Genomic DNA, 24,729 nt, shown 5'->3' with positions numbered 1-24,729 from the left:
GGTGTGCGCGAGAGAGGTGTGTAACGGACAGGTGCATGAGGAAAGAGTGCGCTGTCGGGAGTAAGGGCGAGTGCGTTGTCAAGAGTGGTGGTGAGAGGAGTAAGAGTGACACGGAGCGTGAGTTGGTTGTGACAGGTGAGAAAGGAAGCACACCTGGAATGGTAGAGCGTGAGTGGGAATGCACGCTGGAGTTGGTGGTGAGGCACGTGGTTGGGTGTGCGAATGAGAGCACACCTGTGATTGTCACAGAGGAGGTGACCGAGGAGGGGGTGCGAAGAGGTGTGTTGGTGAGGTGTGCTACCAACAAATGTGTGCCAAAGTGTTCGGTGGTCAGGTGTGTGACCAAGTCTGTGAGTGGAATGAGAGTACCTGGGTGTGTAAGGAAAGGTACGAGGAGCATAGAAACGGCTGGAGGTGTGAGCAAGGAACGGGCTGCGGGGTGTAAGAATCCAGGTGAAGCATCGACGGTAACCAGGTTAGAGGTTAGGTCGACTTTTAGCCGAAGCGGGCCCTCGGTGCGTGCTGGGCCTCGCTTTGAACGGCCGCGTCCGTGCTCCACTAGGCGGAGCGGGCAGCCCGATAGAAAGGGTCGTCATGGCGACCACCTTTTGTTGAGGCAGTCCGGCAGGTCGAGATCGGGACATTGGATGGCTCCGTGCCGAGATGGTGCGTGGGATCTCGGCACGGGTAAGCCCCCGTCCCTGCACCGAATGCCGGACGCATCCAGCCGCTGGCACAGAACAACCCGCATTCATGGCTTGGCTTTGCGAAGCCGGGCTTTGGACAGGAATTGGCGCACCGAGAGGCATTAGTGAGTAGACTGGGTGATGAGGTTAGTGTTTTGGACCCAAAATTAGAGAAAAACAAAATTTGATGATTGGCAAGGGATTGGCAGTAGTGATTGGCAGATGATGGGCAGTGATTGGCAAATTTTTGATTTGTTGAAATTTGATGTGCAAAATTGGTAGTGAGCGATGGGCCCGGTGGGTAAGGGGGGGCATCCCTGCCACCCTTCCCATAGAGGGGGGCAAATGCGCACTAGATTATGGGGTGTATGGCAGTGAAAACTAGCCCGGGTGGGTTAGGTTATATTGTAGGGATCTAGGAGAGATTGACATTAGGTGACGTTAAGATTAGTTAGTGACTGATACCTGTAGTGGGGACGCAGGTAGAGTAGCGTGGATGATAATGACGTGGGAGCGCAATAGCTTAAAGGGACGACTGGGAAGCGCAAGTTTCAGAAGGGAGTAGTTAGCTGAGATGATGCTGTGTGTGTGAGAATTGAACAGGTGTGATTGCACAGGTGTGCAACTGGACAGGTGTGTGGAGCAGTGTGTGAGTAGTGAGTGTTGTGGATCAGCGCGAAGGCGCTTGGGGAGAGAAGGGTGCAGGTGGCACCAGGTGTGAGAGCACAGGTGTGCAGGTACAGGTGTGTGGAGAGAGTTGGAGTAAGTGGTACGGAGTGGTGTGCATGGTGCGAAGGTGTGGATGGGGGAAGAGTGGACCCCTTTCACGAGTACCCGGGGCGGGTAGTGTAAGTGTTAGGTAGAGGGTATAGGTAAATTGTGGTTGGATATTGGCATTTGTGGTGCGGTTGCAGAATGGTGTTGTGAATGGGTGCATTAGTGTTGTGGAAATGGCGGGGCGTGTAGCCTGTTAGTGTGTGTAGTTGGTTGGGCACTCCACCACTGTGAGGATGTCGGCCAGGTGAGGCCGCAGGTGGGCTCTGGGAGCCGGTAGAGTTGTGGATGGGGCCCGAGGATCCGGAGGACGGACCCGGGTAGCCCAGTGCCAGAGAGGGCACCGAGTGGGGAGAGCGCCAGAGGGCCTTCCCCAGGTAGTTAGGTTAGGGTGAGGAGCTAGGTAAGCTCGGGTGGCAACTGCAGTGGTGGAGGTGTGCAGGTGGGTAGACCCACTGGGAGAGGTACACGCCACAGCCCAGAAATTGTGCGAGGGCACCGGGAGATGAATCGGGGGAGTGAGACCCCAAATTGAAAAGCACCACAGTTTGGCCAATGGGAATTGGTTTTTAGAACCCATAGTGTAAGAGGGCCAATGGTTTGGCCGGAGAAAGACCCCGGGTAGTGTAAAGTTGTTAAAGTCATTTAGGAAATAGTTAGGATTGATGAACCTGTCGCACCATACGCAGCCACTTACCTGTGGTGATGATGATGACTCCACACCTGTGTTTTCTTTGTTTGTGTTGCAGAAGTAAGGATTGCTGTGAGGATTTGTGAGACGCATCACGACGTGGATGAGACATTGGGGTGATTCCATCTCTCCCTCCCTAGGAGGGACTGATGATGAATTGGTGATAGCAAATTATGATGTTGAGTTGGAGATGGCAAATTTTGATGAAAGTTGAAAATGGCAAATTTGATTGGTTAGGAGGGAGAGAAGACGAATTTGGTTTATGGGAGGAACGGGGAAGACAGTAGGGACGTTTGTTGATTGGTAAAGTAGATGTTTATGGGTAGTGTTGTGTTTTGTGGATACAGTAAGGGGTAAGGGAGGGGCCATGTAGGTTACCTGGTGGGGGTGGGGGGGCGTACGATAGGAACGTACCTGTCTCACCTGGTTCCCATGTGCCCCCAGTGTGCATCATCTTGTATTGCGTGCACTTTTGCGCCCTTACCACCTTACTCACTTGTCTTCTTCTTTTGTCTCCCACCTCCGAGGATCTGGCTTTGGGGTAGAGAGAGAGGAGAGAGAGGTGCTGGCTACGCAGTTGTGGGCCTGCACTTTCGCTGCTTGCTGCCTGGATCGATACACCATATGGACCGCAATGTTTGTGGCCACCCACCATGGACCGCAGCTCTTTTGCGGCCAAGCACCACCCGTGGATGGACCTATGGGTCAACGTGGCACCTATGCCAAACAGGTGAACCACTCTTAGTTGGCCCCTGACGGCCACAATAAAGAAATGGATGCGGTTGGCGCCTTTCTTTATTTTTGAAAGAAGTAAGAAGGCCAAGTGCACCACACGAAGGCAAGACCAGCGGCAGAACATCGGCCGGCTGCGACACCACACAATGATTTATAGACACTTTATTGGTGCACCGGATGGTGCTGACTGTACATGAGGGGGTGGTGCTTTTCGTGCTGGAAAAGGGTGCTCTGCACGTTATTAAAGGCCGTAGGCCACAGAGCACTCGTGGGTTGGTGTATCGATGCTGGCATGCGTGCTCTCTCTATGCATAACATCTGCATGTGTCCCTCCAAAAACAGGTCCTGGATCGTAGTGTAAATATCAGCGTAGTCTTGTAAATAATGCTCCCTACCGGCTGTATGTTTAGTTTGCGAATTCTTTCCGGATTCGGTTATCCTGTGGGTGTGTTTCTGAGAGGAGAAGGGTGCAACGTCGCAGGGGGACATATTTACTCATTTGTGAATATCTGTAAAACTGTCGCACTCAGGGTAGAGTTAATAGTAGTGGGAACTACATCTGAGTGCCACACTAAACTAGGTAAAAATTTATCGGGTCGGGACGCCCCGAGGGTAGAGAAGGGTGCAATGTTGCGAATATGGAATTTGGCCTCCATATCCGCTTGTAAATATTCCCCTATTTCCCCAATACTCCCCAACTATCCCCAATCCCCCATTCCCTAGTCCCATTGCCTGTAAATAACACTCTGTAGAACCGACCTTCCCCTTTTTCCCCCATTAAATGTCGTGCCCAGGTCCACCGCATCTCACGTAGACAACTTTCGGACATCTTGCTAGTTATTCTTAGTCTATGTCAGTTAAGGACTCGTTTCCATTAATTCTGACTCTTCGTTGCACCAGAATGTGATTATATGGCACCAGTAGTGAGTTTAGGACCTTCCCATACCTCCTCCCATCTTCTTCCCCAAACAACAACTACAAACAACAACTACAAACAACAACTACAACAACAACAACAACAACTACAACAACAACAACTACAACAACAACTACAACAACGGCGCGCGGGGGGAGTGTGCGTCCTCACACCGGCTCGGTTAGCCGCCATGACCATGCGCTCCACGGGGTTACCACGAAGGGGCTCCCTGTCAGCCCCCCGTCAAGGGCGGAGCCGGTAACCCCCCCCGCACGCACCCAATGAGAAGCAACGAGCCGATTCCATCTGGGGCGGAGCTAACGAGCCGAGGGCGTGTCACTCCCCGCCGGAGATACGCAGCCACTTGCCGGACGTGACGTCAGATGCGCCCCGAGCTTGAAGAGGAAGAACCAGTCGTGACCTCCGAGCGCTGTGACCTCCCTGCATCTACTGGACCGTACTGTACCCTGTCCTTGAGCCAAGAGTGCACCTTGAGCCATCGATACCCGCTTTCCTTGCCATCAATCCCCGTGTGAGTCAGCCTTTTGTCCCGTTTATCTGTCGTCTGTTGGGGTTAATATAAGTGTGTCTAAGTGCCTGTCTTTCTATGATGTCCCTCTTGTAGTTGTAATCTAACCTTCCGCCTTAATATAACCTCCTCCGGAGGTCTTGAGAACTGAACCCTTGGTGTCGTGTCATTTGAATCCAGCAGTTGTGTCCTTTTCCTTCATTGATCTAGCGTAGCGCGACTAGTCAACGTTCGAGCATAATCGGGTAAACTGTGCAGACGTGGTCATACCAAACCGCTCGGTAAACTAACATCCACCACCGCGTCTGTAACAATATATACTGTATATATATATATATATATATATATATATATATATATATATATATATATATATATATATATATATATATATATATATATATATATATATATGTACACACAGATTTAGTACATCCAAAACACTTGCAGGTATCAGTTTACATCCTCAACACGTTAACTAGATTTAGTACATCCTTAACATTTGCAGGTATCAGTTTACTTTTAAATTTTTTTAAACAGGTTGAGACTCATGGAAGAGCTGAAAATTTGTGGGTGTAGGGTCAACAGACAAACAGTGGGGAACAGATGAACAACTATCCAGATGTACTATATCAAGTGGGGGTACTGTCAAACCTCGACTCTGATTCTGCAACTGGACCAGACGGCATCAGCCCACGGGTCCTAAAATCCTGCTCTGCAGCTCTATCTCACCCTCTCTGTGTTCTTTTCACCCTATCTTTTGCTCAAGGTCATCTGCCATCAGCTTGGAAATCAGCAAACATGACCGCTTTACACAAAAAAGTGCAAAAACAGATTCTTGCAACTACAGACCAATCAGCCTGCTCCCAATCTATCTATAATTCCAGTAATCTCTGTCTGTACGTTTGTACGTTTGTACGTTTGTCTGTGACCGCTGTTTCTCGACAACCACGGGTCCGATATACTTTTAACTTGCCAGGTATATTGCTGGGGACCCGAGGATGTGCCTTTTCAAGGTTTCATATTAATCGGACAATTACTTACCGAGCTATGTCCAAAAAACGATTCAACCAATCAGAGAGCTTGCAGAGGGCTTTGCGAATGGACCAAACCATTCATGTAAATAGAGGGGGGGGTTCTGTGGTCGTTGCGAATGGACCAAACCATTCACATCGAATCATCGAATCACATCGAATGGACCAAACCGTTCGCTTTGGACCAAACCATTGCATGTAAATAGAGGGGGGGGGGGGGGGGGGGGTTCTGTGGTCGTTACTGCCACGTGGTTTCAAAGTTTTTTTTTGTTGTTGTTGTTTGCACGCATGTTTTTTTGCACCCACGTACGGGCACGCCCTAGGATGTTTACACACACACACCCCTACACAAATTTTTTTTTTTTTTTTTTTTTGGCAAGGAACGGGCACCCACGTACGGGCACGTCCTAGCTTATATATAGTACGGGCATGCCCTAGTTATCAGCAAAGTCATGGAATCCATCATTTCTTCGGATATCAAATCCTTCCTCTTCTCCAATGGCTTGATCTCTGATCATAAATTTGGTTTCAGACCAGGTCACTCTACTCTGGACATGCTGCTTCTGCTGTCTCAACAATGGATGGAGGTTTCTCCCTTGATATAATTTGCTTTCGATATGGTCTGGCACCCCGCTCTGCTCACGAAACTCTCCTCCTATGGTATCCATGGAAATCTCCACGCATGGCTTGCGGACTTCCTCTCTAGTCGTAGTCAACGTGTGGCCCTGAATGGATTTCTCCCCTTCCTGTTCAGGCTGGAGTTCCCAAGGCAGTGTTCTGGGCCCTGTACTTTTTCTGGTCTTCATCAATGATCTCTCCGACTTTCTGGAAAATCCTCTCTATCTCTTTGCTGATGACTCCACTCTCTGCTGCTCCATTCCTCATCCCTCATATCGGCAGTCTGCAGCCTCCTCACTCTCTGCAGACCTGGACAAAATCACAGACTGGGCAAACAAGTGGAACATGTCTTTCAATCCTGACAAATCTCACACTCTTACTTTGTCTCTCCGAAAAGACCGACTGGACAACCCTCCCATCTACTTTCTCAACAATCCTCTCCAAGAACTTCTGTCACTCAAGCTTTTGGATCTCACTATCTGCCATGATATTTCCTGGGAAAGCCACATTTCCCAGCTGGCCTCCAAAGCCAGTCGCCGACTGGGCATCCTCCATCGTGCAACGTCCTTCCTTGGCACACCTGAGCTCCTCACCACATACAAAGCTTTCATCCGCAGCTCAATGGAATATTGCTCTCCTCTCTGGGCTGGTGCTCCTGCCTCACACCTAGCTCGGCTTCACGCTGTTGAAACCAAAGCTTTCAGAATCATTAAAATCTCCCACGACGAAGCTGATTGTGAGGGCTTTTCACTCACTCGCCGCAGGCAGGTAGGTGGTCTTTCTGTCTTCTACCGACTCCTATCCGGCCTATCTCCCCCACCCCTTTCTGTGCTCTGTCCCCCAAATATTCCTACAGGTCGCACAAGATCTGCCAGCAACCCTCTTCTCGTGAAATTGCCAAATTCAAGACTCTCTGCTCACCCTCACTCTTTTATTCCTCTTTATTCCCGCTTTTGGAAAAAACTCCCTGACTCTCTTCAATCTCACTCCTCCCTCTAGGTCTTTAAAACAGCTGTTCACCACCATCTCTTATCTTCCCCCATCCAAAACCTTGATCTTTTCTACCCCCGTTAATTCACCCCAGATCCACTTTTTTGAAATAGCAACTTCTTTCCTGGAAGTCCTAGCAGTGCCCATGTGTATTATACCTCTCCCACTTCCCCCTCCCCTTCCCATGCATCCTCCCCCAAGCCCTCTCCCTCCCACAGATCTTCCATGTCCCTGTTATCTGCTGTTGTTCTTGTGTTCTGCCCTCTCTCCCCCATCTTGTCTCCCGCTTCCTTTATCATATGTTTTATGTGTCAGTTTTTTTTTTGTGATTAATGTTAGCTCTTACACGAGCCTCAATCTTGTATAAATAAATAAAATATTTGTTGAGAAAGTTGAAACTTGAGAAAGTGAAGTTGAGAAACAGGAACAAAGAGCGGCACTCAGTAGAGAGCATACCTCCACCTGGTTGGTCATATCACTCAATGGTGAAAAATCACTTTAAAAATTCTACTAGCTGGATCCGGATCCGGATCTTCACCAAATTTGAATCGATTCTTCCTTGTCACACACACAACCTGTCCAACAAATTTCGTCCAAATCCATCCATAACTTGTTGAGATATCCTGCTATGTATCGTTCGTTTTTGGTCCCATCTCCCAAAGGTGAAGAATCACATAAAAATTCTCGTGGCCGGATCCTAATCCGGATCTTCACCAAAATAGAATCATTTCGTCCTTGTCACATACGTTACATCGCTGCCAAATTTCGTCCGAATCCATCAGCAACTTTTGAGATATTTTGTTCACAAACAAACGGACAGACAAACGGATAGACAAACAGACAGGGGTGAAAACATAACCTCCATCCACCTTTGGTGGCGAAGGTAACACAAAAAAGGGCAAAGGTTACTGCAATAACAACTGTCTGCAGCTTTGAAGGACTGGAAACAGGAGCACAAAACTACAGACTCATGGAAAAAGTTCCGAATATGTGAAATTATAACTACCCGGTAATCGTAATTGTTAGGGCTAGTGTCATTCTGCTTTGGCAGACAGGTAGAGCACGGTGATCGACGTATGCTAACCGCAATGGGAAGCTGACGTTTCAGGTAACCTTGGATCGCGGAACCCTCTTTTGCTAGGAAGCATTCCAGGAAGTACAATGGTGGAGATCAAGCACTGAGTATCAAATATGGACTGCCTTCACCCCATCCCCAGTGAAATAGCTGCTAGTGTACATTTACCTAGAGCATTCGCCAGCACATTTACTGTCCTTGTGGATCATTCACCAGACATGGACCATTTACCTTCACCGTATGCCGGTCCCCTTACATTATGCTATATGCTGACCCGTAATGTATCAACATGAAAATAAGAATCCAATTTCTATGTCTCCTTACCAAGGTTTCCTCGAAGTCCTTCTTGTCATCGATGCCATCAACTTTGAAGGCCCCCGACTGGTTTAGGTAGGTGTAGTAGTCAGGCGAGGTGATTCCCAAGAAATCCCTTTGTTCTCCTTGTAATTCTATGAGCTACCCATGAAAGGAGAAGTGGGTTACGTAGGAAGAAAATTGTACTCATCTCACAACCAACTCGCACTTTACAAACGGCATCCAAAAACAGTCCTGGGATGAATGCGAACCAATGGCAGTAGTTAACGTTTTCCCCTATTATCACGTGGTACAGAGTATGAATTAACATCAGGGTGCCTCATGAACAGGCAGCAATCCTATCAGCGCACACTGCCTTATAATCAATGGGAGCGTATGCTGGATCAGCACGTTGTGCGTCCTTGGACAACTCCTCAGCATCTTCTCGACACACACCACTGTGTGTGCTACGGATTGAGGTGTTTTTTTTACTGGAGTGCAAATCCTGCCACCAACCTCCTTGAGAGAGGACCCTGGTACTCATCTCACCGACCTCGGAAGGATGACAGGCTAGGTCAACCCCACCAGGTATTAATTCAACAGCCGAACGGGATTCGAACTCAGGACCTTAGGCTCCCAAGTCCACCGCCCCCTAACCATTAGGACTATTCTGTTTAGAAGTTAGGTAAATCGTATTTACGTGAGAAATAAGCATTGCGCATGTGAGAAAATAGGGTTTTGTTCACTTCCCTCCTCCCCCTTCTCTATTTCCCTATTTTCCATGCACTTCTATCTCTCTATTTCTGTATTTCTCTGTCTCTTTATTTCTAACATTATCTTACACTTCACACCATTCTCTTGTATCCACTTCATTACATATTCGCAAACCATGACTTCGGGCTTGACGCTAGCTGCATTGGGGCGGAGGCCACGTTGACACGGTGTTTCAAGGGCGAAGATGCTGCAAGACGCTAGAACCACCCCCTAACTCCCTTCTTCCCCCATTGCATGATGCGAATTCAGCACAGCTGGGCCAATCAGGAGACAGCACAGGGGGCTCTTGTAGCTTGGAGGATGCACATGCCCACAGACTGGTGGAGGATAAAAGGGTGGACTTGACTCAGTCCATTCTCTCTCACAGCAAGGACCATTAGAGCAAGAAGTTTTTAGAGCCGTTCTCTCCCAAGATTTTCCCGCTCGCAGTTCGTGTCCTCAGAACATAGTTTTGCGCTTTTATTTGCACCTCATGCTTTCCTTTTTCACACTACACACATTTGCCCCACGGACATTTTCCTCTTCACACGTTTCTCCCTATTTGTTTTTCTCCATGGCGGCATTGACACAACATGGCCCGGCGCCTTCAGCAAAACAGCTAAGACAGCACCACCTCCGAACGCAAATCCCACAATATTTGAACGGAACGAGCTTTCCTCATGCTGCGCAACATCGTATAGGTCTGACGGGCTCCGGCACGGACCCCAGACCATTGGGGACATGAGGGGGGCACAAGAAGCGAGTTTGGATGCCAGGCCACTGTAAGGTCACTCCAACCAGAGCGACCACAGGTTCGCTGAGGGCACATCGGAGTCCACATTCTTTTCTTATCTTCCTCTGTGATCTCTACCCTCTACCCTCATCTCTGTGTCATTCCTCGGGCGTCTGGATCCAGTATTGTAGTTCATGGTAAGTGATTGTTTGCGAGTGCTCCAGGGCAGGTATGAATGCGTAAAGGTAAAGGTGAATGCATATGTGTCTCATCTGTGTTGAATTCCGTGCCGTTTGCATGTCATTTTCCCAACCATTTTTGATCTTTGAATTTTCCCACCATTTCCTCTCACCTGATCATCTCCCCATCATTTTCCGCTCTTTCGTTCCTTTGCTTGCGTGTAATAAATTCATGAAAGTGTTGAAACATGTCTTGATTTATCCTGCTTGTGGTTGATCCGAGATAGCGTTCTCGGGGGGCTATTGTTCCGAGACTCCAATTGTAATGGTAGCCAACGTTATATGGCACATGGCGTTGGTTTGCTTGGCCAAGTAATTAACCACCAAGTAGTTTCTGGCATGGTTTCCCGTTTACCATGCTTAATTCACTAGCACGGTAAATCGACTCTGGGCGTGGGGCTAGACGGAATCTCTAGACGATTATAGACGGCATCCATGGTCTCTCAGAACATGCTACCCTCTTGGAGTTATCCAGAAGCGGCGCCCGTAACAATATGTTCCAATAAGATTCCTAGTTGAGACAATGTCAAACTGATGTACTACACCTGATAGAAAATGTGAAAGTTTCTCTCATTGGGATTCTGGCTGACAACACGTGATTTCTCCAGCAGAAAGTTGGAGATCTTTCCACCATCGGGCTCACCCCCACGACTGAACTGAATCTCAAAGTACTTTCCCTGCAATCAAAAATAAGCATTACGTACAAAGATCATAAAGCAGGCAAACAGAAACCACATGGTTCCTGCCATGTGTAAGTGTAATATTTATAAGGAATGAAAATGATATGAGTCAATATTAACAAATGACAATTAATGTAAGAGAAAATTGGCCATACCTGCCCTCTCAATGCCTGCTTTTCAAAATTACCCAACTCACATACATTACCCAACTTCATCAAAAGATTAAGATTATTTCACATGCAACCTCCCACAATGAAGTGGAGTCTATGGACCTATCAATTACACATTGCAGACAAGTCAGTGATCTCCTGAGTTAAAGGATGTAGACCGCCTCCGTTACGGTCTTGCACACTCTGCTCTTTCTGTGCTCTGTTCCCCATCCTTGCCACCCCCCCCAAAAACAGGCTTCTGCATCAACCCTTTCCTGTGAAACACCCAAAATCCAAAATCACTGCTCTCCTCTACTCATTTGTTCCTCTTTCTTCCAGCCTGTGGAACCAACTTTAATATTCTCTTCAACCTCATTCTACCCTCCATGTCTTCAAGACAACTGCTCATCACCATCTCAGATTATCCCCCATACAAATTCATGAACTTTTCTACCCCAGTTGACCTTCACCAAACCCACATCTTCCCAAGTTTCCAATTTTTCCTTGCTGAGAATTTGCTCCTCCATCTTGTCCACCTCGTGTGCCCTTCCCTACCCCATAATTTTTCCCCACTTCCCTTATTTGTCCAAGTCTCCCTCTGTTTTGTCCCTCAACACTGCTGTTGGTATTTGCCCCTGCCCTCTCTTTCGACTGGTCCTTTTGTTCTGTTCCGTCCTGATATCTTGTCTGTTCTAGCTCCTCCATGAATGATCCTTGACTTTGTACATAAAAATAACAAAAACACATGACGTTTTCATGCTAAAATAGCTGTGTTTTTAATGACGTTATGAACTTTGACTTTTATGTTTCGTCCGGTGCACGATGTCTCTCTGGACAACTCACAAATCGACTCGAGTTATTGTTCCTGACAGTCTTGGCGTTTCCAAATGCCTCGAGCAGCGGGTTGGACAGCAAAATGATGTCTTTGACATGCTGCAGATGTGGTAAGGGAAAACATGTGCAGCATTGTGTGCCAATGCAAAGTTGTTAGAGACCACAATATCAATGGATTTGATGGTTCAAAGTAATAAAAAAATATATTCACTTCCGATGTGGTTCCATCATCAATGGGTTAATAATCAGCATCACATAAGTTCAATAACATATATTAGGCATTGTGGTTATGGATCTTCTACAATATGATAACACAGCATTGATAGACACAAAGGCAGATAATATGAATTGTATACCTGTTGAGAATTTAGCAATTTACCAATGACCTCACAGGCCTCCCTGCAATAAAAGGCTGAGTGGTCTTTGGAAAACAGGTACCTAGTTCAGTCGTGTCAGTTCCATGGTTAGCGGTGATTCAGGCAAATCAACATTGGTTTGTGAGAAGGGGGAAAAACAATTTATCCAAAAATATTTTTCATCAAAAACAATTTATCCAAAATAAAATACAATTTATACAATGGATCAGGCGTCTGAGCGATCGACAGATTTGGTAGAAATTTTGTGACGAATGAAACAAATGAAAAACAAAAATGAATGAATGAATGAATTAAAATGAAAAAAACAAAAATGAAAAACAAAAAACAAATGAAACAAAGGAAGAATGAAATGTGAGGAGTGTTACATATTTATGGGAATTACTATGCAGGTCTTTGCTTATCAATGTGTAGTCGATTAAGGGTTGTTGTGGTTGGAGGGTCAGGAGCCCTTCTGGAAAAAGAGACCGGAAACGGAACAAGAAAGACACGAGGAAGAGAAGCGACGAGGATTATTCTTCCTCGCCCCGCTCCGACGAAAGGTGGCATCGATCTTGAGCCGCGTGAAACAGTGGCGTTCCCAAGCCCGTCTGGCGAGAGGAGTTACCGGGACGTGTACATACCCGGTGGACACGTCAAGTTGCCGTGGGGCCGTGCACCGACCCAGCGTCTGGCACCGTTCGCGGCACCGTCTACAAAGACGCGTACGGGTCGCACGTTGAGGCCTAACACGCGTTGCAAGCGGCGTGTGGCTTTTGGCTTGCTTTACAGTACCCGCTTCGCGTGGCCACGAGGGGGCTGCAGCCGGGGTTCCCGGTACGATACATGCCCGGTGGAAACACGTCCACCCGGGGTTCGTTCAACCGCCCGAGTGCGGCGAAGCCGACCATCATCTTGGTCAGGAGGGGCCCAGAGACATTGTGAGGGACAGGGACCAAAGGGGGTCGTGAGTACCAAAGGGGACACTCATATATAAGATGGCCATCTTACTCGTCTAGGGGATTGATTGGGGATTGTGAATTGTTGATGGTGGATTGCTCGGGGAAAATCTCCGTGGTTGTATCATTGAAATTGTATGGTATCATTACCATTGAAATATATCATTGAACATCAGTTTTCTCTTGGGTGGAATTCATATGAATTGCGTGGCGAAAGCGCATATATAATACAACTTTCTGGCGAAGTTCCTCTCACGGTCCGGGGGTCACCGAGACCAGGTATTCACCGAGGGGACCACGTAACAGGAGTTTCTGACAAATTCGAAAATGAAGCATTTTAAAAAGGCAATATAAGCTCTTAGTGATTCTAATTATCAGGGGGTGGAGGGGCCTGAATTGTTATGACACATAACACATGTGTTATAACAATTTTATGAAGCATGTGTCAGTCTTGAGACAAGGAAGCACTCTCCCTAGCAGAAGCATATGCCGTTAGGTCAGACACATGAAGTCGGATTTGACAGCACACCCCAAAAAGGTGCGAATAGTACACAGGAGTGCATTCAAAACAATTAACAACAGCAATGAAACAATAACAGAAAAACAGCTAAATCAGGTGTGGAATTCTTAGCTTCGAATAACTTCAAACAAAGGAGGTAAAACTCAACGTTTCTGCAAGCTCAAACCCAGAACCAGAAGATCAATGCAAGTCTATGTTACGAGTACATAGTATACAGAGAGAAAATAAACAATATGTGTACTAATGAGAGACAGAGCCCACTCTCCAGACCTGCACTGATCAAAGGTCATTGTGCTATGATTAAGCAATTTTGGAAAGAAAAACCTAAAACAAAGAAGCTTGTAATCAAAAACTACATGTATGTAATCAACTGTTTTCTGCTATGAATGGATGAGTTGGTGTGTGTGTGTGTGTGAGGCATGTTTTTTGTGGTGTTCTACTGGGGCTTTCTGATGTGGAATGTGACACATAAAAATGATCGTGATGATCTCCTGAGTTGATTAGGCTAATTAACTACAAATAATCTGGAAGAATTCCCATGTTCTGAACGAGCACCATGTTAAGGTGTATCGGGCAGCTTAATAGGTCCTTCCATGGCATGCCATTCTCATTACAAAATAAATAACAAAAACAATGTTAACATTGTGACACAGCATATTGTAACGAATTTGAGAAAGTGTAAAGGATGTGAGAATTATGGTTTTGTTGTGTGTAACTGTCACCCTCCGTAATGTAAAGAAAGGTCGAAGCTCGTCCTCTTAGTTAATTCCATAAACCTACACACAGGGCACCATATATCCTTTTAAATAGTTAGTCCCATATTCTATGTAGGTTAAGGATGTGTTTCCCAATAGTTTGACTCTTCATTGCACCGAATTAAATAAGAGTAGGTCCCTCCGACGCCCCATGGCATCTTCCAAGTGCCAGGTTTGCCAGGTTTGCCAGGTTTGCCAGGTTTGCTGCAATTGACTTCTTTAGCCACTTTGCTGCATTTTCATCTCCCGTCCACTTTGCTGCATTTGACTCCATTACGCACGAGGTAACCACGAAGAAGAAAGGCGGGTCTCCACCTCGTCATAGAGGGGAGGAGTGAGTCAGCCCCGCTCATCCAACCCAGAACGAGGGGTTTGGCTTGAGAGGGCGGAGAGAGAACGATCGGGGAGGTTCGCAAAGGTTGAAGGGCGGGGCCTATATAACCCGCAGCGGGACGCTCCCCACGAGAGATGAGTTCTAAGTTCTGAGAGTTGCGCCAGAGATGGCAGATGAGTGGAGACGAGCCCTCGGAGAGAGAAGGGAGACGCGTCCTGAGGTGAGCCAGAGAAGCAGCTTTGGCTCCACCAGTAGTTTTGGCTCCAGAAGCAGCTTTGGCTCCACCAGCAGTTTTGGCTCCACCAGCAGTTTTGGCTCCACCAGCAGTTTGGCTCCACCAGCAGTTTTGGCTCCACCAGCAGTTTTGGCTCCACCAGCAGCTTTGGCTCCACAAGCAGCGTTGACTCCACCAGGCAGCTTCGACCCATTACCCCGTGGGAACCTGATTGCGGTGGCATCGGTGGCCGTCGAGGTCCAGCCCGACGTCCCGTGCGGGATCAAGCCCGAACCATCTGCCCCCAGCTGAACCTTCCCATTCCTCCTTCCAGTCATTCCTGCCTCCATTCCCCAGTCGTGTAAGTGTGATCGTAGTCTGTCTTTTGTCTTGTCCTGGGGTTTATTAATTAAGCTTGTATAGGTAAGCTAATGATTTCACTGTGTCTCCTGCTCCTTTCCATTTCCCTGTATATAACCTTGACTGCTCTCTTTGCTTTGGCTTGTGTAAATAATTAATAAATCCTGTTATTCCTCCGTACTTCTTCTTCTTCTTCATTCTCGTTCGGTCGCTTTAGTGGTTTCAATATTGAGTGTACGTGGCGCGATTCGGCCAACGTTCAGGATCGGGTTTAGTGAAGGCTAATGACTCGAACTTCGGGTTGCTAAAAACCGCTCGGCAACTAACTAGACCATCCAAACCGGGGTTCGAGCGGTACTTGTCTCCCTAGTCTGCGGAGGGACGGATAAAGGTATTCAGGATAAACCCTGGGCCCATAACCCTGATCCGTTCCATCCCACGGGATAGCGTTACAAGTGCCAGGAGCGGAGACGGTCAGCTTAACAAGACAAGGGGCTAACCACCCCTTGCTAAGAGGGAAGAGCCGTACTCCGTATCCGTAACAATATATTAATTAATACTGATAATAAGAACAATCATAATAGTAGTATAATTTGGAAATAATTATAATCATATAATCCCCGCACTGGTCCAAGCACATCTGGGAAAGGTGAAAGGCATCCCAATGCTCAAGCACAACAGTATGCTACAAGGTTTTGAAGACCAATACAAATTTGATCCAAAGAACCAACGGGCCGACTCGTTTCAAAAGAAAGAAACAAAAATGGAAATATTGAAACGAAAATTCAGGTCTAAAGAAGATAAGGGCCTAGAAAGAACTTGCACAGAAAATTTTAACCCGATTTGTGTTCCCTTCTGTGCCAATGGCTTGCAATGCTCGGACCTCAGTATAAAATTCCATTTACCTTGACGATTTTCCCATTGGCAACTATTATTATTTTAATATACGGAAAAGTGCACTGATGTCTTTGCAAGTCCAGGTCCTACATGTGATGAATGAACAAGCTTCTACATGAGCCTTGCATCATTGTTTCAACAACACTAAAAAAAAAAAGTTTGGGACTGCCAAAGCAAACTGTATACACACCTGCACCTTGGGGCCTCCACCAGAGACTTTGGAAACATAGCTCATGATGTACTTAGCAGCCACCGTCTTGCCCGCACCGCTCTCACCACTGCACAGCGCACATGTAAACAGGGATAAATCAGCAAATTCAGCAAAAAGGTGAGAGAAACTTGCTCTACAGTCACAAAGTGAGAATATTTAAATCTGCAGCTTCTTTCTCTTATCATGGAAACTCAAGTTCTGTATTTTTTCCACTGTTAGAACATTTCAACTACAGCTACATCTATTAATGGCACTGATTTTCCCACCTTGTGGGGTTGGCCGAGGAAGGTTATCGACCCAAATATTTGAAGAACCGATTTGCGATGTTATCAGGATTCAAAACTATCGGCTCCACAGCTCAAAGGCGAGTCAAATGCATAGCAATAGAGCATATCAAATAAATAGCAATTAAAAGGGGATGTACATCAATAATAGCAAACATTTTGGCTTATTATATAATCATCATCATGGAAATATATATTTATCAAAGACCCTTGGTTTTTCCATTGCTACATTAACAAAACAATCGGCGAATTTGGTCTACTTTCTTGTCTTTACAATATCTGATGATGTAGGTGAGCAGAGCGGGGTGCCAAACCGTATCGAAGGCACGTTATATGTCAAGGGAGACAGCTCTGATTTCCTGTTTGACATTGAGGACCTCCATCCATTGTTGAGATAGCAGAAGCAACATGTCCAGAGTAGAGTGACCTGGTCTGAAACCAAATTGATGATCAGAGATCAAGCCATTGGAGAAAAGGAAGGATTTGATATCCGAAGCAATGATGGATTCCATGACTTTGCTGATAATTGAGAGAAGGCTCATTGGTCTGTAGTTGCAAGGATCTGTTTTTGCACCTTTCTTGTGTAAAGCGGTAATGTTGGCTGATTTCCAAGCTGATGGCAGATTACCTTGAGCAAAAGAGAGGGTGAAGAGAACAAAGAGAGGGTGTGAGAGAGCGGCAGAGCAGGATTTTAGGACCCGTGGGCTGATGCTGTCTGGTCCAGTTGCAGAATCAGAGTCGAGGATTGACAGAAACTTCTCCACCTTGTCAGGAGGAAAGTACACAGAGTCCAGGAGCAGCTGGGTACGGTGGGTACAGAGAGGGACGGGTTTGGGACACAAGATTTGAGGCAAACACAGAGTTGAGGCATTCGGATTTTTCACGTGCGGAGTCAGCTGTGTAGCCGTTTGAGGTAAGGGAGGGGATGGAAGGGGAACAAACACCAGAAACAGATTTGACCAGACACCACCAGGATTTGGAAGAGGGAGACAGGTTTGAGAGTTCAGTCTTGAGAGTAGAGATGTATTGTTTCCTGGCTCTCCTGAGAGTGGACACACACTTGTTCCGGGCCTTGTAAAAGAAATGAGATTTCCTTCCGTTGGATTTGCCTTCCAGGTGGCGAAGGCAAGTTGTATCAGGGCAACTGCCTCACCACAAGATTCCGTGTACCATGGGCGGGAGGAAGAGTATGACAACTGAAGACGAGATGGGATAAATCTGTGCATGAGAGAGAGCAATTTACTTTGGAAGAATTCCCAGGATGAGTTGATGTCAGAGGCAGGAGAGATGGCAGACCAGTCCAGATGATTGATGGCTGCTTGAAGACCATGCCAGTTGGCCTGAGTGAAATGCCAGACTTGTCAACGCTGAGGAGGCTCTCTGAGAATGGCCAGAGAGATAATTTAAAGCATGACAGATTTTAAACAAATAATTTTAAATTTAATCTGACAGATAATTTAAAGCCTGACAGATGGCCAGAAAGATTTTTACCTGACAAAGTTAAATTAAAAAAACCAACACCAGAATGAGAATCCCAGCCTTGCTTAAATAAATGCATATATACACTTTGTTATAAAATCACAAGATGTGGTAACTTTTGTCAGATTTCACTTCAGATTTGGAGATTATTTCGTCTACAGCATCCACTTCTCATATCCGAATCCAGATGTTGATGACATGCTTCAAATGTCATGATAATTTTTTTTTTTTTTTTTTTTTTGTATACAAGATCGAGGCTCGTGAAAGAGCGAACATTAATCACACAGAAAGACAAACAGACACATAAAACAAATAACATCGGGAGCGGTAGACAAGATGGGGAGAGAGGGGGAAGGACACAAACACAACATTTGAGAGCAGGGACCGAGAGACATGGAGACATCGAGAGAACTGTGGGAGGGAGAGGGCTTTGGGGGGGAGGCATGGGAAGGGGGGGGGGGGGGGTGGGAGAGGTATAAAACATATGGACTTCCAGGAAAGAAGTTGGAATTTCAAACAAGGTGGATCTGGGGTGAATTAGTGGGGGTAGAAAAGATCAAAGTTTTGGATGGGGGAAGATAAGAGATGGTGGTGAACAGCTGTTTTAAAGACCTGGAGGGAGGAGTGTGATTGAAGTGAGTGTGGGAGTTTGTTCCAGAGGCGGAAGAAAAGAGGAATGAAAGAGTGAAGGTGAGCAGAGAGCCGAGATTTCGGCAGTTTAACCATCAGAGGGTGGCTGGCAGATCTTGTGCGACCTGAAGGAATATTTGGGGGACAGAGCACAGAGAGAGAGCTGGGAGAGCAAGGCCGGAGAGGAGTCGGTAGAAGAGAGAAAGACCACCTACCTGCCTGCGGTGAGTGAGTGAAAGGCCCTCAGAGATAGCTTCATCGCGGGAGATTCCAATGATTCTGAAAGCTTTGGATTCAACAGCGTGAAGCCGAGCCAGGTGTGAGGCAGGAGCACCAGCCCATAGGGAAAACAGTATTCCATTGAGCTGCGGATGAAAGCCTTGTATGTGGTGAGGAGCTCAGGTGTGCCTAGGAAGGACTTCACATGACGGAGGATGCCCAGTCGGCGACTGGCTTTGGAGGCCAGCTTGGAAATGTGGTTTTCCCAAGAAAGATCATGGCAGATAGTGAGACCCAAAAGCTTGAGCGACAGAACTTCTTGGAGAGGATTGTTGAGAAAGTAGATGGGAGGGTTGTCCAGTCGATCTTTTCAGAGAGACATAGTAAGAGTGTGAGATTTGTCAGGATTGAAAGACATGTTCCACTTGTTTGACCAGTCTGTGATTTTGTCCAGGTCTTCAGAGAGTGAGGAGGCTGCAGACTGCCGATCTGAGGGAAGAGGAATGGAGCGGCAGAGAGTGGAGTCATCAGCAAAGAGATAGAGAGGATTTTCCAGAGAGTCGGAGAGATCATTGATGAAGACCAGAAAAAGCACAGGGCCCAGCACACTGCCTTGGGGAACTCCAGCCTGAACAGGAAGGGGAGATGAGAGAAATCCATTCAGGGCCACACGTTGACTACGACCAGAGAGGAAGTCCGCAAGTCATGCATGGAGATTTCCATGGATACCATAGGAGGAGAGTTTGGTGAGCAGAGCTGGGTGCCAGACCGTATCGAAGGCACGTGATATGTCAAGGGAGACAGCTCTGATTTCCTGTTTGGCATTGAGGACCTCCATCCATTGTTGAGACAGCAGAAGCAGCATGTCCAGAGTAGAGTGACCTGGTCTGAAACCAATTGATCATGTTTACAAGGCAAGGCACGTTTGTGTAGACCGAAACAAAATGGCGGCTTAATAACCCAGCGAGGTGCAGTGGGATGACCAAGATGGCGGGCCGTCATATTGGTACACCACCATATCGGGTTTTTTTTCTCATGAGCACCTCGTTAAAGGATGTTATAACACACCCAAACACACAGTTTTCATACTTGCAATCTGTTGGAGGTCCAGGTGTATGCATGAATAGTTTGGGGCCACTAGGTTTCACGGTTTTGGAATTATGGAGGAGACAGATGGACAGACGGACAGATGGACATTGCCTTTTATTATGTGTATATATATATATATATATATATATATATATATATATATATACACATATTGTCGTGTCCACCCTGTAGTGAAGACCTCAGGGCGACAGATGACCAAACAAGCTTTAACTCCAAAGCATATACCCAACTATGGCGGTACCTTGTGCATGCGCGGGGGGCAGTGGAGGGCAGCAAGGTCCTTACCTGAATGGACGGACGTGGCATGGGGGTTATCCAATCCCCACAACAAATAAACATACAAGACAGGCCAATCAGCAATACAACAATTAAAATGAAACAAATAATGGTTTAATAAAAAATAAATGCAGGACAATAAAAAAGTAACACTCAATTCCTAAATGAGGGACCCTTCCCTCAGACACAATTACAACACAAGGGGATAATAAATGAAAAAGAATGCGTTGTGTAGTGTGGTGCATTGGCTGATACTCCGCCTGGCGTCCTCGACCGTCCGGGGCGTCACAGTTCTCACGTCCCTGCGTGGGAAAACATGCGTTGGTGCGAAGTCGCGTTCACCGCCAGCTGCTGACCCGTGAAGCGGCAGCAAAACTCCTTCCTCCTCCGCTCATTCCATGCTCCACAAAGCTCTGCTGTTTCTCAAGTGCACACAGCACGAAGAGTAGCCATCACGAAGCCAGCACCAAGGAGAGTGTATCAACTGTGACCGCTCGCGATGAAGGTCAGACCAAGAGAGAGACAGGAATGCATTGCTCACAAAGAAACCCAGCGCAAGAGAGACAAAGCAACTCAAACCGCCGGCCACAAACGCCAGAACAGACTGAGAGAGGGAAGTTTGTCCGCTCGCAATGAAACCCCAGGACTGAGAGAGGGAAAATGGCGGGACGTGTCCCTTTTTGCTCTGATGCTAGAATGTTCTCTCTGAGGTCACCTGCGCTCCAATCAACGAGCGCTGTCGAATTGTCCCAAACCGATCGTCCTTCGGGGCGTGGCCTCATGGCCAGACTGGGTGCCCATCGAGAATATTCGAGCTGGGTGGTGTCAGTAGTAGTGTCCGGATATCGTCGGCGATCACGTTATTTAATTTAGGCGCTGGTCGCTTGGCTGGTGATGTAAGTGTGATAAGAACAAAGGAAAAACTACAGAGGCATGTACACACAGGAAATCTACCCTTATACCCTAACTAATTATCATATCTCCACCCCTCGCCATGGAGACATAACGCTTACACAGACATCCGGGCCTGACTTAATTACAGGAAGGTTTCTTCTTCGCGACATTCGGAGTACACTACCCGATACAATCCTACCTGGGCTATGGTATTTAATTACTTACCCCCACAAACGTAACAATATATATATATATATATATATATATATATATATATATATATATATATATATATATATATATATATATATATATATATATACATATATATATTGTTGCGAATATGGAATTTGGCCTCCATATCCGCTTGTAAATATTCCCCTATTTCCCCAATACTCCCCAACTATCCCCAATCCCCCATTCCCTAGTCCCATTGTCTGTAAACAACAATCAGTAGAGCCGACCTTCCCCTTTTTCCCCCATTAAATGTCGTGCCCAGGTCCACCGCATCACACGTAGACAACTTTCGGACATCTTGCTAGTTATTCTTAGTCTATGTCAGTTAAGGACTCCTTTCCATTAATTCTGACTCTTCGTTGCACCAGAATGTGATTATATGGCACCAGTAGTGAGTTTAGGACCTTTCCCATACCTCCTTCCATCTTCTTCCCCAAACAACAACTACAACTACAACTACAACTACAACTACAACAACAATTACAACAACAACGACGCTGCGCAGGGGAGTGTGCGTCCTCACACCGGCTCGGTTAGCCGCCATTGACAAAGCGCTCCGGTCTCCGGACCATGCGCTCCACGGGGTTACCACGAAGGGGCTGGCTGTCAGCTCCTCGTCAAGGGCGGAGCCTGGTAAACCCCCCGCACGCACCCAATGAGAAGCAACGTGCCGATTCCACGAGGCGGAGCTAACGAGCCGAGGGCGTGTCACTCCCCGCCGGATATACGAAGCGACTCCCCGGATGTGACGTCAGATGCGCCCCCAGCCTGGAGAGAGAAGTTGCCACGTACGAGCGCTGAATACCTCCCCGCATCTCTGGACCGGACCGAGTCGATTCTGACCTTTGAGCCCAGGTGCACCTGGAGCCATCGCTACCTGCCTTTCCTAGCCATCCATCCCCGTGTGAGTCAGCCTTTTGTCCCGTTTATCTGTCGTCTGTTGGGGTTAATATAAGATTGTGTCTAAGTGCTTGTCTTTCTATGCTGTACCTCTCGTCCTTGTAATCTAACCTTCCGCCTTAATATAACCTCCTCCGGAGGTCTTGAGAACTGAACCCTGGTGTCGTGTCATTTGAATCCCAGCTGTGTGTCTTTTCCTTCATTGACCTAGCGTAGCGCGATTAGTCAACGTTCGGGTATAATCGGGTAACTTGTGCAGACGTGGTCATACCAAAACCGCTCGGTAAATAACATCTAAGCCACGTCTGTAACAATTGGTGTCGAGGAGTGGAATTCGAACCCGGGACTAAATTTATTAGGCCCAAATTTGTAACAATTAGAATCGATTCGGAGCGCGTTTCCCGCGCAAAATTATAACGGCGAAATTTGATTTTGTTATACGAAAATAAAAACCCGAATTTTGAAAGTCGCGCTATGGCGGATCAAGACAGCTGGGGTCCGGTAGGGGAGAGTGAGGCAGGGTCGGTCCAGGACCAAATTGAGGGACGGGAGGAGAGCGAAGCAGTGAGGGCGGCAGGGTCGCAAAATAGCGTTGTCATGCACGAGGTGGCCACGGCGTCCACGCCCGCGACCGTAGTGGCGCCACCGGTGGATTTGAACTTGTTTTTCATACAAATGAAGGCCCTTATGGCCCAGAATAGGGAGGAAATGAGGGCTCAGAGTGAGCAAATGAGGGCTCAGAGTGAGCGATTGGAGGGCCAATTGGGGGTAATGGGAAACGAAATGGGGGTAATGAGGGACGAAGCGAGGGGTACCGGTGAGGGGTTAGACAACGGGATAAAAGAAGTGAAAAATGGGTTAATGGGGGTAGAAAACAGAATGGCCGCTCAAGAGAATCAAATGGAAGGGATGCAAAAGGGGTTAGAGGGGGTAGAAAATAGAATGGCTGCCCAGGAGAATCAGATAGAGGGAGTGAAAATTGGGTTAGAGGGGTTAGAAAACAGTATGGAAGGCAAATTGAGGGACATGAGGGACCAAGCGGAAAGGGAAGTTAACCAAATGGGGCAGCAGATAGAGGGGGTCAGAATGGGGGTAGAAACTAAACTGGATGCTCACAGGGAGGAAATGGAGCAGATGAGGGTGGCATCTGGGCAGGAGATGCAAGTGATGGGAGAGGAGATCAGAAGAGGTGTGAGTGAGGAGGTCGGAGGAGTGCGCGAGGAGGTGAGGCACTGTAGGGAGCACATGGAGAAGGAGGTGAGAAAGGGGACTGTAAAGTTACAAGGGGGCATAGAGGACCTGACGCAGGAGGTGGAGCAGCTGACGGTGGGACAGACGGAGTTAGTGGAGCAGGTTCAAAGGAACACTGCGGTATTAGGAGGTTTAAAAGCGACACAAAACGACATAAAAAACGACTTGATAGCGACAAAGAGGGAATGTCAGATGGTACGTGAGGGACTGACAACGAGGCTGGACGAGGTGATAGAGGTTATGGAGACGAAGGACCGGCAGGTGAGGACGCACATGGAAACGGTCAAGGTAGCCTTAGAGGATGAGCTTGAGGAGACGTACCGGGGAATAAAAGAGGTGAAGCACAAATTAGAAGAAGTGGAAGAAGGGATGAGCGAAATTAAGAAGCGACGGAGAGGGGATAAGAAAGAGATAAAAGAGGAGATAAAAGAATTGGTCCAAAGTCTGTGTTTGGATCGTGATGATGTGCTCATTAACCGGATGAGGGATTCGCAGGTGATGGAGGAGAAGCGAAGAGGAAGAGGACCCGGTGTAAGTGGTGACCAATATGGTCGTGCGTATGATGCGCCAGGGGATTTAAGGAGCTTGGGGGTCGAGATGGACCCGGGTGTTCGTGAGAGGCCGTTGGTGAAGTGTGCGACAGGTCTGGTGTGCGAAAGAGGAGGTGTGCGAGAAAGTCCGACTCTGGGGTGTGTGAGGAAAAAGTGCGTGCCAAGGAGTGAGTGTGCTGGCGAGAGTGAGTCGGTCGTAGCGCGTGTGCGAGGGAGCACGTGGAAGCGCGGTGTGGTGAGTGTTACAGAGGGTGTGACGGGAGAGTGTGCACAAGAGTGTGCGCGAGGAAGGTGTGTGACGGACAGGTGCATGGGGAAAGAGTGCGCTGTCAAAGGCAAGGAAGAATGCGCACCTGTGGGGAGTGTTACAGAGGGTGTAACGGGAGAGTGTGCGCGAGAAAGGTGTGTGACGGACAGGTGCATGAGGAAAGAGTGCGCTGTCAAGAGTAAGGGTGAGTGCGCTGTCAAGAATGGAGGTGAGAGTAGTGAGAGTGAAACGGAGCGTGAGTTGGTTGTGACAGGTGAGCGAGGATGTACACCTGGGATGGAAGGATGCACACCTGGA

General features: G+C 47.4%; 1 protein-coding gene across 1 annotated transcript in view; it reads right to left on the bottom strand.

Annotated features, from left to right (window-relative positions):
* LOC137420984 (unconventional myosin-Ie) overlaps window positions 1–24,729 on the bottom strand; it is a 155,137-nt gene that overhangs the window by 60,144 nt on the left and 70,264 nt on the right. Inside the window, exons 5-8 of the mRNA XM_068106574.2 lie at window positions 16,313–16,400; window positions 11,740–11,829; window positions 10,613–10,744; window positions 8,373–8,504 (exon numbers count right to left, since the gene is read on the bottom strand). Coding sequence (XP_067962675.2) covers window positions 8,373–8,504; window positions 10,613–10,744; window positions 11,740–11,829; window positions 16,313–16,400 — 442 coding nt within the window. The remainder of the gene's footprint in view (window positions 1–8,372; window positions 8,505–10,612; window positions 10,745–11,739; window positions 11,830–16,312; window positions 16,401–24,729) is intronic.

The sequence above is a fragment of the Myxine glutinosa genome, chromosome 2 (assembly GCF_964187855.1).
Source record: "Myxine glutinosa chromosome 2, kmMyxGlut1.1, whole genome shotgun sequence".
Lineage (NCBI taxonomy): Eukaryota > Metazoa > Chordata > Myxini > Myxiniformes > Myxinidae > Myxine > Myxine glutinosa.
This window is presented reverse-complemented; position numbering and strand designations above follow the sequence as displayed.